This window comes from Aythya fuligula, chromosome 5, assembly GCF_009819795.1.
Source record: "Aythya fuligula isolate bAytFul2 chromosome 5, bAytFul2.pri, whole genome shotgun sequence".
In the NCBI taxonomy this organism is placed as follows: Eukaryota; Metazoa; Chordata; class Aves; order Anseriformes; family Anatidae; genus Aythya; species Aythya fuligula.
The window spans coordinates 36,481,981-36,494,649 of NC_045563.1; the positions used below are offsets into that span (position 1 = coordinate 36,481,981).

Sequence of the window (12,669 nt, forward strand, 5' to 3'; positions counted from 1 at the left end):
CCCACTGAAGTCTAGAGCCACTTCTCCACCCTAAGGTGACCACTAAAAGGAGGAAGGTTTCACAGGAGGGACAGGGTTTTCCAGGGGTTTTGAAACACAGCTCTGCTCCTTCATAGCCTTGTGCTCTATTAGGTGATATCCACAGCCTCCTTGGACAACGTCAGGGACAGCAGACGCTTTTGGAGATACTGTTCTGTGTACCACTGAACCTGTTTTTATTCAGTTGGCTTCCTGCAAATCATTTGGGTCCTCAGTTCTATAATCATCAAACACCACCAGGGCTTTTGGTTTTAGGAGAGGCCTACTAGGGCTACACTGTTCCAGATGGAACCTAGAGCGGAGGTCCAACCATTACTTTTAAACCACTCCTCCTTATCCGTGGCACCTTAGAAATGCCATGGTCTTTCTCTTGAAGTTGACAGGAACATTCTAAGAAAGGCAGGAAATCAATGTGCCAGTAGGTATAGTCTACCCACAGGCATCAATATGTGCTCAAATGGATGTCTGAGGTGCAGATCCACGAACAAACCTGTGCCAAATTGTGGTAGTATACACAGTGAGGAGCTCCTCACTGCTAAGGACACCGGCAAATCAATGCAATTCTTTCATATAAACTTGCCTCTGCTTAAAAGCAAAACAAACTTCACAAAGTTGTCCTCTCCTCTCTCCATTTCTCCCTGTAGGCCCAGGTTGTGCCTGGTGCTGCACTCTTTCCTTTCCTTTTCCCCTCCAAATCTTTGTTGGTTTAACCTCAAATGCAATTGGTGGTGGGTTTTTTGTAGGTTGTTGTTTGTTTTTTTTTCCCTTTTACCCCAGCTTCTTACATCTTTGCCACTTACTGCCCCCCTCTTACTCCTCCCTACCCACTCTCCTTAACTGGCAGCTGCAGAGTAGCAGCCATGACTCCATGTCTAGAGTAATTTGTTTTCTTTCTTTGGGGGATCGGGAGGGGGGAGTGACTGAATTCTTTGGGAATGATTTATCACAGCACTCAGGGGGAGCTTCATTTATTTGCCTAGCTGCATATGGTTTAACACCTACGGTTGCATGCCAATTATTATACTATGTTATTTTTCCCACTTGTATACTTTGCACCTTTTCATAGAGCAGATTAACTAGTCCCCAGTGGCACGTTATTTATGGCTTTGTTTGCAGGCTGTCTGGGAAGGGTCCTGGTCCTTGATCGTTCCATTCTCCCTGCTTCTTCTGCATCCTACCTTCTTCACCACACCTGTCACAGTGAGGCTGTGGGAGAATCATGCTTGGGCACGACCTCTGTCAGACCTTCTCAGGACCTCCAGGGGGGAGAAAGAGACTCCTGTCCCCCCCCAGAGCAGTGGTCAAGGGGATTAGTTGAACCACAGATGGAGCAGCAGGACGTGAATGAGAGAACAGAGAGAATAAGAGAGAAACAACGCTGCATTTTATGGGTTCCAAGGAAGCAGGAACTCAGCGGAGAAGAATAGAGATCTGCAGTGTAAATTAGATGGAATTAGTAAATTCATACTCAATGTGAGCTTCTCCTGAGATTGCTTCATTTCCACTGCCTAAATTAAGATGAATTCCAAAACAAAACCAACCAACCAAACCAAATCAAAAACACACACAAAAAAAAAAAAAACAAAAAACAAAACACAAGCCACTCAGAAAAAGAAAGGGTGAGAGGAAAATCATCAAGGTTTGAAGATAAATAGTTCTGGCAGGTGGGACAGTGAAGTGACAGGTTTTAGTCCAATAGTTCTGACAGCTCAGAGGAGGACTATATCGGGAAGCACTGACTCAAGATGCAGGACAAGAGCCTGCAGACAGTAGGAAAGGCAAAAGCTTTCTGACTCATTGGTTCCCTTTTATGAGTCCTTGTTCTAGACATCACTGACAAATTTTTTATTCTTTAGATATAGGGAAGTTCAAAAGTCACTGTTCCCAGGTGTTAAGCCCAAATCAGAGGAAGGCACCAAAACATTCAGCAAGAAGGGCTGCAGTCTACATTAAGATGTCATGCCCATGCACCAAAATGCTCCAATTCCAGTGTCACTAAATCGTACTCAAATGTCACTAAACCATATTTGTGTCTGGCTACTTCCCCTTCTCAACCTACTTTCTGCTAATGTGACATCAACTTTTGATTCTGCTTCTCTCCTCCACTTGATGGCCTGACCAACACTAACCAGCCCCAGATTTTGGGGGAAAAGCCTACAATCCTGTAACAGACATTTGGACAGTAACATTAACACACCTGGTACATAGAGACAGCCAGTCATTTTGCAACTAACACAACCAGTTTAGTAGAAGCAGAACCTAGGAGAAAAGCAGGAGGAGAAGCAGAAGCCCATGGTCTCACATGCCTTTAAATAATGAGGTGGGAAGTGCCATGTGCGAAGACAGGAAGGGATAAGCACAAGTGAGAAACTGCCCCCATTCAAAACCAGTGCTTTGCTTTTTGAGAGCCTCAATCTGAACCTATCTCTGGCTCCCTGGTCCCTGCACTGTTCCAAGTGTCCAAGGCACAGACTCCTTGTTAATGCATGGAATCCTAGAAAGACTCCATATGCCTAGGGAAACAAATTTCTTTTTCCTAGAAGCAACCACTATCCCTGTTCCTTAATAAAGGCATGCAGAAAAGTGGTATCACTTCCTAGATGACTACTAGAGAGAGAGTGGTATTTTGGGGTGCTGTGTGGGTTTTCTCACTTTTTTTTTTTTTCTCCTCTCCTGCAAGAGGGGAAAAAATTTATGGAAAACAAACAAACCAGAAAACCCATGTCCTGGAAATACATTTGATATAATTACATCCCACCTCGCTGTGCAGATCTTTGGAGACAAACTGCACTGTTGTGAGAGCACAGAGGGTCCCCTTCAGGTAGGGTAGAGAGTGCACTTCTACTTCTTGCAGGGAACAAGTGGCTTTCAAGCTGTTTTTCCCTTTGAGAAGCCCTAAAGTTTGGGCTCCAAGTAAACTCAATTGAAAAAAAAAAAAAAAAAAAAAAAAGGAAAACAAAAATATGAATACCACCATTTTTATTTACAGTTATAACCCTGTCCACGAAGAGCTCCTGACAGCAGAAAACTCTTGTCACTGGAAAGCTGTCACATCAGATGCCTTGGTGCTTGGGTGCCAGAGCCAAACAGAAGAGGCCACGTGAAGTTGGCTCGCATTTAACAAGCAGGATTTTGAAATAAACAGCTACTTTTCTTCACCACCACCACCCCCTTTTTTTTTTCTTTTTTTTTTTTTTTTTAAACTAGGCACACACAAACCTGTCTTCAGCTGCTAACCTTAATATATTACTCATTCTTCCTTTCAAATAACGTCATGTTCAAAACCCCAGTGACTGCAGAATATTTACTTGAGGCTGCTACTGCTGGTTTCTCTAGAGCTGTTTATTTTTCCATGCATGAGCTCATTACATCACTCTGTGGTTTTCTTAAAGGTTGTCAGGGTACTCTGGATACAGGCTGGAATCTCTTGCTAACCAAAACCAAATCACTAAGTAGCACAAACGGATTTGGAGATAACCCAACTCTGAAAATGAGGAACAACCATGAATTCTTCAGTGGAGATGGGGTGCTCCCAAACAAGCTGCCATTAGATTTATTTTCTTGGAAACGGGATTCATTATCAAGTGTTTCCCTAGAGTAAGAACTGTAAAAGAATAATCATTTGGACTGTTCCAGGCTGGAGTAGGCTGGTGAGAGGAGGTAGGAAAGCAGCAGCCTGAAACAGTAAAAGTAGTATGAAAAGGCAATTCCCACCCAAACTGTTAGGAAACGGCCATTGCAAAGGTGCGGTCTGTATCTCTTCCTGCTCTGGCAGTGTTAAAAATAAATGACACATCACAAAGAGAAGTGCAAAATAAGAGGCTTAGTTTGGGGGGTGCATATGTGCACACAGGTGTGCACGTTTGTAGAAGGTGGAAATCAAACTGAACAAACAAAAATGTTTTTGTCATCTTGCACAGCAAACAAATTATTTTGTGTTTATCTAGATCTTTCACCTACCCCCAAAAGAAAAACTTTTGGGTTTTTATGTTTCATAAAAAAACGAAATGACTTAGTTTGTAAGTGTAGAAAAACATCAACAGTTCTGCTACTCAACAGTACAGATGTTACAGCATGTTCACATTTTTGTTCCTGCCTTTGGCCAAGACAATTTTAACCTGCATCTCACCCCAATGAGAAAGATCTATTCATTGTTCTTTAAGGTGGACTGGGGTAACAGCACTAGCAATCGTGTTTTACTTAACACAGAAAAATTCACTAGGAAAACACCTGGAGACATATGGATTCTCAGTCAAATGCTCTGATCAACAGACTGGTCATTCTGATTTTCCTGATCCCTAGCTTAATTAATATTTACACATACTAAGCAAAAAGTAAATGCTCCAAAAGAGAAGACTGTTTCAGGAGAACCATTTCTGCTCACCAGCACTAAATGGAAGGCAGAACACTCAGATTTCAAATGCAGCTCTTGTGAGATACAGACTACATACGCAATGAGGATTGCAGGAAAAAGCAGGGATGTCACCGGTTCTGCAAAGCTCAGCTCTCTGCTAGTTGGTTCACTCTGATGGGATGCAGGAAATTCTGACTCAGACTGCTCCCAGTAGTGAGAAAGGGTCCTATCCATCACCACTACCAAGATGGATACAACAAATTCCTCAAATCTTCCTGACTTCCTCACTCCTGTCAGGTACATGGCCACACCAATGTTACCAGATACAAGGCTCATTCACAGGACAAGGCCTGAAGCCTTGCTGTGCAGTCATTAACCATGCTGGAAGCACTCTGGCTTTGTGCCTTGTTCTTTGGGAGAGTTAAAGGTCTGAGGAGAGCATTCCAAGCTACTCAATTCCTCTCCCTTACTTCTTTTTCTTCAGTAGATACTCAGCAACACACCACAGGCTCTAAAGTCAGATAAAAATGTCTCTAAAACGTGTGGTTATGTAGGTAACTTATTCAAAGGTTATTCTAAAAGCTTCCACTAAAGCACAATATTAACAGGAAAGATAATGACAAGTCACAGCGCCTATTTGTCTCAATATAATACTTCTTACATTCTCCCCACGGTTGATATAGTGATGGTGTTAGCTTTCCAGAATGTCAAATAGAAGTGCTGATTAGAGAGTAGCACACAAGTCTTTTGACAGTAGTTATCTACAGGACTTCTCTTCAGCTGCAGCAGACAGGGCTACGTAACCACCACATGGAGGAGAGAGATCAGAGTTAAATGTTTCAAGTATACAAATTTGAAAAAAGGGCAGGCTTTCAAAAAACTCAAGACTACTGAAAAAGAAGAATTAAAAGTGTTAGATTGGCTATTAAAAAAAAAAAAAAAAAAAAAAAAAAAAAGACAGACCCATCCAGGGAAGCTTCCTGTGGGAAGAAGTGAAACCTTTAGTGCCTAAGGCTATATTACACTATGTTAGAAAATACTGCTCTTTGTACAGTACAAACATTCTCTAGCCCTAAAGACAGCAGATTAGCTGACCTACTAGGTCTTTTCTCACTTCTAATTTCAGTCATCCCATTAAATTGCAGCAAGAGGATAGGAGGATGGATCAGTTTCAGGACAGTTAGCTGCAAGCTCAACGGCAATATACATGTAGCTGAGTAAACACCAAAAAAAAAAACCAACAAAAAAAAACAATCTTAGGCTAGCGAAACTTACCTTAACCCTTTCCAAAAAAATTAAAAAATCAGAAGTGTGATAGGCATTGATATTTCAAGCTGCCAAGGGATTGAAAACAGCAATTAAAAATACCCCTTAAATATGCACGCCCATCCCATGACATGATCATCTTCATCCAAGAGATACTTGAAGACATTTGAAAAACCTGATTCTAAATGATAATTCTTCTCACCAGCTCTTAGTTGTTTCATCCCACCAACCCTACATTGTCTTTTAACATGTACGACAAGGGCCTGGAATGAGAGGTACCAAACAGTGGGATTAGGCTTAGCTGACTGAAAGAAAGACTAAAATAGCTCACACTTCCCATCAGCTACACTACAGACCCATTTTGATGAGGCAGCATTTCTTGATATCAATAATTCACTGTAATAAACAGAGATGGCTCTGTATTTGTAAGGCCCAATGTGGAAACTTGAGTCTAAAACTGGCAACCCAGTCTCTTAATAAGATCCCACAGCAAATGAGCGTCTGTTGGGGCCACAAGAAAGGCTGAGTCAGTTGAACCACACATCTCCTTTTGGCATGCTGTAGAAACCACCTGTTATGGAATTCTTGAATTTTCCAGAAGATCATTTATTTTTTATTTGTAGCTTGCACCCACAATAATCTTGTTTGAATACAAGAAATGACATCATAACTAATTGGAGAAAAAATAGTGGAAAAAAGGTAAACCTCACAAAACGAACTTTCACAGACACAACTCTACCTTACACAAGGCAGCTTCCTAAGGAAACACTTGAACAACATGAAAGGCAGTCTACTTCTGCTCTGTTGGGCCACCAAGGGTAGAGGACAGGCTCTTTAATGAAAGACCCTCCCAGTTCTAAGTCACTTTCTACCCTCCCAGAACCAGATTTGAGAGCTCGTATTTTCATCACAGCTACCAGGTTTGCTGCATAACAACGAAAGATGGTCTCTAAGATAGGCAGAACCCATCATTACATAGGATATTCCTATCAAACTGTCACCTTCAATTGCACCATGAATAAACTGGTTGCCCCAGTACTTTGCAAATCACCCTATGAACACCTGGTGTTCACAGACCACCCTGCTGAAAATGTAGTCAGGAGGTAAGGCAGAGCAGACCTTCTAAAATTGGGGTCTGGGCAACACTGGGTCTCCAGCTCCTAAGAGCTCCACACTGCAGTGAGACAACCACCTCACCTAACATAGTTTTCTCCCTGCAATGTGGAAGGAATCGGAAAAGTTACAGGAATTGCTGAGTGCCATGAATGCTCTCAGGCTAATCCAGAAATACAAGGTGACCAGGTACTTCAAGCTAGTGTAATTTATCTGTTCTGGGGGCTGGAGTTATTCCCAACAGTTGTTCTAGCTATATATTGTTTTGTAAAATATATGCAAAAAGAGCAGCTGCTATTCAAACCTCAGAATAAACCCACGATTTCTTAAGGCAATTATCTCTTTTGATGTCCCTTCTACCTTTTTGTATTCTTCCACTTTAGTTAAAATATATCAGACAGAAACCTTTCTTACCCCTAATCCCCTACTTTCCTATTCAGATTGTTCAAGTCTCTTGTGATTTCTTTGACTTCACACAGTTACAGCCTCATCTCCAACCTCAAGTTTTATATCCTCGCTTCATATCTTGCTGCTTCCCCTGCTTCCCATTCATGTTCATATTTTCTTTGCTGTTATTTGCTTAGGTCTTCTCTCATCCACTCTACTACCCACAAAAATTCTCTCAACATTTACTTAAGCCCAGACATAAGTAATCTACTTTCTATTGTGAAATAAGCCTATAATTTCTCTATCAAATATCAAAAAATATTCCCTGCAGAGAAGAACCATGAAGTTTCAAGAGAAGCCCCTCTCTGTATTTTCTCAACTGCTTAGACCAAAACCACAGCAAAGATCTCAGAGCCAAATGCATCTGTTTGCAAGTCCATGAAAGACTTGATGAACAGCAAATAGAACAAAGATGACAAGTGGCTGGGATGAATTATCACATGAAGACATTAGAGCTTCCCCAGTTCTGGTCTGTGGAAACAAACACCCTTCATCACACATTTATTGTGGTCTTCTGGACACAAACAAGGATGCTATCTAAAATTCTTTTACAGCCCACACTTCAAATCCTGCTATGTAAATGCAGCAGGATAGGCTACAATGAAGAAAGAATGAAACAAGACGAGAGTGAGGAACTGCAGTTTAGATTAAAAAAATCAACTTTTTTGGGGGATGGGATGGAATATTACCTGAATTCCTTACGCTGGAGCTGTTCAGTTTGGAATCTTTGATGACCAAATGCTTAATCCACAGGGTGGGTGCTGTGATCTCTGAAAGAGAAAAAATAACTGCCTTAAAGAAATATGCTAGCAGCAGGTAGCAAATCCACACAGTCCTTAGTCATGAGGACAAGGTGCTGCCAATGGATACATGTCTTTGTAGAGATTGGCTCACCCCCTGGTGAGTCTTCCAACTGCTTAGGAGCCAGTATTTGTAAACGTGCCATGAGGTTATCTTATCATTATCTTCCCCTTCCAGAGAGGGAAGATATTGGCAAAATACCAATTATAGAGTAAAATACTAATTTTACTCTATTGGCAAAACATTATTTTCTCCCCCCATTTCCCACTTCTTAGCCAAATTCTCAAGCGTAAAGCGTTTCTCATCAAGACTTACAGAACTCAATGGTTATGTGCTATGGTAAATACTGGTTTCCACCAAAGTATGTATGAAATCCAGATATAAGACATTTAATCCAGACCTTAAATATTGTTTTAACAACCCAAGCATAGCTAATCACAGGTTTTTCAGTTCCTTAAAACAAGCAACAGCAAAACCCAAAATAAACAAACAAAGAAATAAGGGTATTTCTGGAAAGACTTAAAGGGAAATCTGTTAAAGAACTAAGTTCTGGTTAAAAAAGCACTTCTAATGCACTATTACCAAGATACACAAACACAATGTTGTGGAAGAATTACTTAGAGTTCCTCCTCTGAAGTGTTACACTCAACTTGAAAACACAGCAGAGCCTGCCTTAAGAAACTCCTTATGGCAACGACACATCAGCATTTGAATAGAACTGAGCAAAGCAGTACTTGATACCATGGGCTTGAGCTCCTAAAGTGACATTTTCAGAACTGATATTTCTCAGCTGAAACAAAATCCAGTTTCCACAAGAGCGTACTTTACATGTTAGATCCTGGAGCTGGCTTAAGGAGTTCATCTAAGAAGTTTTTAGAAGAGTTTTCCTGCTCCTTTGTTGACATTTATGTGGATCTGCTCTGCAAAGGAGAAGCTGGCTGACTACTAGAGAAACTGATTACACATTAAAAGTGCACGAAGGAAAAGTGAAGGGTATTTTTCACTTCTTAAATGTTTTTAGCTACATTGATCATAAGCCTTATTGTAATCATGCTCAGGGCATGTTTTTCATATGAAAATACAGGTTGAACACCGATAGATATCCCAGTAGTAGTAAAATTTTGCGTAACAAAGATTGCCTTATCTGTAAATTTCACTACACTATTTTATTACCAGTCATAAAAAAGTACATACATGCATAAAATACATGTACCTATGTACCTTGGGCTTTTTCTTGGGATAGCTTTATCAAATTAAACATCATGCAAAAGGTAGGAAGGGGAGAAGCACAAAAGCAGAAAAGGCCATGAAGCAAAGTGCTAGATGCAAACTGCCAAATCTGGAATGAAATTTAGCTCTGACTCTGCATTGCATGAACTGAGTACATCTACAGCTGAAAAGGAACGGATAACTGCATTCAGTGGATGTCAGAGAATGGGTCAGGGCCTCTAGATACACAGTAGAGCATATCTTTAAGCGAGACTGGAAGTTACAGAACAAGCAATCTTCAGAAAAGAAAAAGGAAAAGAAAAAAAAGGAAGTGAACCCCTTTGGAATCTACTGTAAAAATGTATTTTCAATCCAGTTAACGAGGATATTTTTCAGAATACAGAGAAGCAATCTAGATTAATAACTCCTCTGAATAACAGATCTGTGGAAAGAGAAGATTTCCACTGTGTCACAAGGTAAAGTTTACCAAAACGAGAAGATGTTCAGAGAAATTGTTATTTAGAAAATGAATACAAATTGCATGTTGAAACTAAACAGAAGGTGGTGGATGCAAAGAAAACAGAGCTTAGAAGTAAAAGAGGGAATAAAACGGGTATATGTAGTTGGGTTGTTGTTTTTTTATTAGTATTATTTCTTATTTTACTTATAACTATAGCAAGGACCAGTAAAGTGCATCAGTCCCTTGTTGCTTGAAGGTAGGCATCCAAAAACCAAGTGTGAAAAAAAAATCTGCGTTTTTATTCATCTTTTGTTATCGAGTCCATCCTGGTTGCCTGACTTTGAACACGCAGATTTTCAGGAACCCAACAGATGTCTCAAGCCCATTGGAACTGAATGAAATTCAGACATTAACTCCTCTGAACATCTATGAAAAATCCAGACTTGACAGTTGAATGGGTAACTGTTCTACCCTTTTCTGTCACCTGACATCTGCATCTGACACAAAGTACAAGCCATTCCTCAGGACGACCTTCTCCAATGAAGCAGATTTCCAATGAAGCATCATGATGTGGTTGCTCAGAGTCAAAGGACTGTACAGGATAGCATCCTGAGACCTCTAGTTCAACCTTCTGCTCAAGACAGCGTGTGGTCAGACCACATTGCTCAAAGCCAGCTCAGAAAGGACATATCGCCACTTCTCTGGGCAACCTGTAACCTGTTCCACTGCCTAACCATCGTCATGGTGTAAAAGCTTTTCCTTATATCCAATCCAAACATGTTTCAATTTTTGACAGTTGTCTCATCTTCCCAACATGCATTACTGTGCAGAGCCCGGCTCCATCTTCTTGATAACCTCCTTGTAGGTATTGGAAGGCTACTACAAGGTCAGCTTTAAGCCCTCTCTTCTGTAGGCTTCTCTCTTCTCTTCTTACACATGATGTACTCAATTTAACAAATCAATGCAAATATTTTTCATAGAAGATGGGACAAAGTGTTCTTAGATTTTATCTATCACCATAAGGACCAGAAAGGGTCTGTGCTCTGCAGCATTTCTCAAGAGCTTTGCCCAGTTCTATTTGAATGACTAAAATGTTGAATTGCTCCTCGAGGAACCTTCTGAACAGGCTGTATTAACCAGACTTTAACCAGATTAGCTCCCTTCTGCATTTACTTGTCCATTCTCTCCTTCAAATATCAACGAGCACTCTCAGGAGAAAATTTAAAGGCTAGAAGCATGCTGTGATTATGAACAGTGATTGGCTTGCTGCCAGGAGGAACTTCCTTTTGATATAATCAAGATAGTCAACGTGACTTTAGTCTTCTGCTTATCAGAGAATGCTTTTTATTGTGAAGACTCTTTTTTTTCAGAAAGCTCATAATAATATTCTTACATACTTGTGATCACTAGTAGAGACAGCACCTTGCTATAAGTTTATTTTAGCATCCACAAAAAAACACCCCACCATCTGTTTTTACAAGACAGGCGGTATCAACACCACCACCTACTGTTGCTCAGTAGTTTCCATTTCTGCCTTTGAAGTGTTAAGTACAGCATTTCAGTATGAAATTGCATAGGTTTTCCCCCACTTCCTCAAGGCCTATAACTCAAAAGGGGTCACAGAGTGGTACAGACCTATTCAGCCTATAGCTCTACTGTAATGGTTGTGGGTTTAAATCTGATAAAAAAAAAAAAAAAAAAAAAAAAAAAGCTACACTTCCAAGCAATGTGCAAAACTTAAGCAGCTGCTAACAGGCCCACTCACTACCTGAGGACCAGTACTCATGCTGGTAAATATTTCTGTTTGTACATTTAAAAGGATTGGACCCTCTGCGTGGACAGCCATTTTATCCTTGTTTCAAGGCTTCCAGTGGACTGAAGTCTGGTGTTCCCTCTCCAAAATACAATCACAAAACTAGCCCGTTTGTGAAGGGAGCTGCCTTGGTGGGCCATGTATTAAGTAGGCCCACGACACTGACTTCATTTGCTTAAATAGTATGTGCGTCAATGAAAGTAATTACTAAATAAAGAAACCTCCCAGCAATTTTCCTCCGAGTCAACATTTACAGGCTGTGGTTTAGCACTGCCCTCCCTGTAGTGAAGCTGTAAGGCACGGCAGAAGTTATGAAACTCCTGGTACTGAGAGGGTGGAGATTGAGAGGGTAAGGATAGCCCAAAGGAAGTTCCCGTTTCTGGCTTGATACACATTTTTTTTTAGCTATGACACCTTTTCCTCCAAGGTTATCCCAGGAATCTGTTCAACTGGTGTTATTGTTGGATTCCAGGGACAAGGGGAGGATGTAAAAGGATTAGGGAAAATGCCTGAGGTCCCAAGAGCACTGAGAAATTTGGATAACTTATGAGATTCACAGGCTTTTCTGCTTTGCAGGATAAATAAATTGTTTAAGCCACAAACCCAAGAGAAAAGAAAGAGGGAAGTAGTTTTTTTTCACTTTTTTTTTTTTTTTTTTTTTTTTTTAAAGGATGCTCTTACCTTCTCCATCGAAAATAGGCTGGGTTTCCATGGTAGGTGTTGGCTTCGACCCGTCATCTGAATTGAGAGTTAAAAAGAATCGAAAAGAAACTACCATTATTGAGGTAAATACTATCTACTCTCCAGTACTGTTGAATGATTGGGATTTGTACATGGCCCGGCCAAGTCCAGAAGAAAGAGAAGACAGACAGAACAGAAACAAATTTCAAGGTTTACACTATCAGCAGCAACATTTTATATAGCAAGCATGCACTGACTAGCCTTAGACTCGAAAGGAGCCTCTCCCCCTCCCCTCTCCCTCCACAAATGACCAGCACAAATCACCTGGTAGTCTCCACTTGCTGCACTGATCAGGCAATCACCTTTTGATTTAGGTGGCTACATCCCACACAGGTCATTCCTTGGGACAGAAGAGGTCTGGTGATTGCTGCCCTGCTGGGTCTTTATTATTTTTATTCAAAAGAAAAACTACTCTGCTGAAACTTA

At 40.7% G+C, this 12,669-nt stretch overlaps 1 protein-coding gene across 1 annotated transcript in view; it reads right to left on the reverse strand.

Moving 5' to 3' along the window:
* SMOC1 (SPARC related modular calcium binding 1) overlaps nucleotides 1-12,669 on the reverse strand; it is a 123,843-nt gene that overhangs the window by 35,015 nt on the left and 76,159 nt on the right. Inside the window, exons 6-7 of the mRNA XM_032188002.1 lie at nucleotides 12,184-12,240; nucleotides 7,909-7,989 (exon numbers count right to left, since the gene is read on the reverse strand). Coding sequence (XP_032043893.1) covers nucleotides 7,909-7,989; nucleotides 12,184-12,240 — 138 coding nt within the window. The remainder of the gene's footprint in view (nucleotides 1-7,908; nucleotides 7,990-12,183; nucleotides 12,241-12,669) is intronic.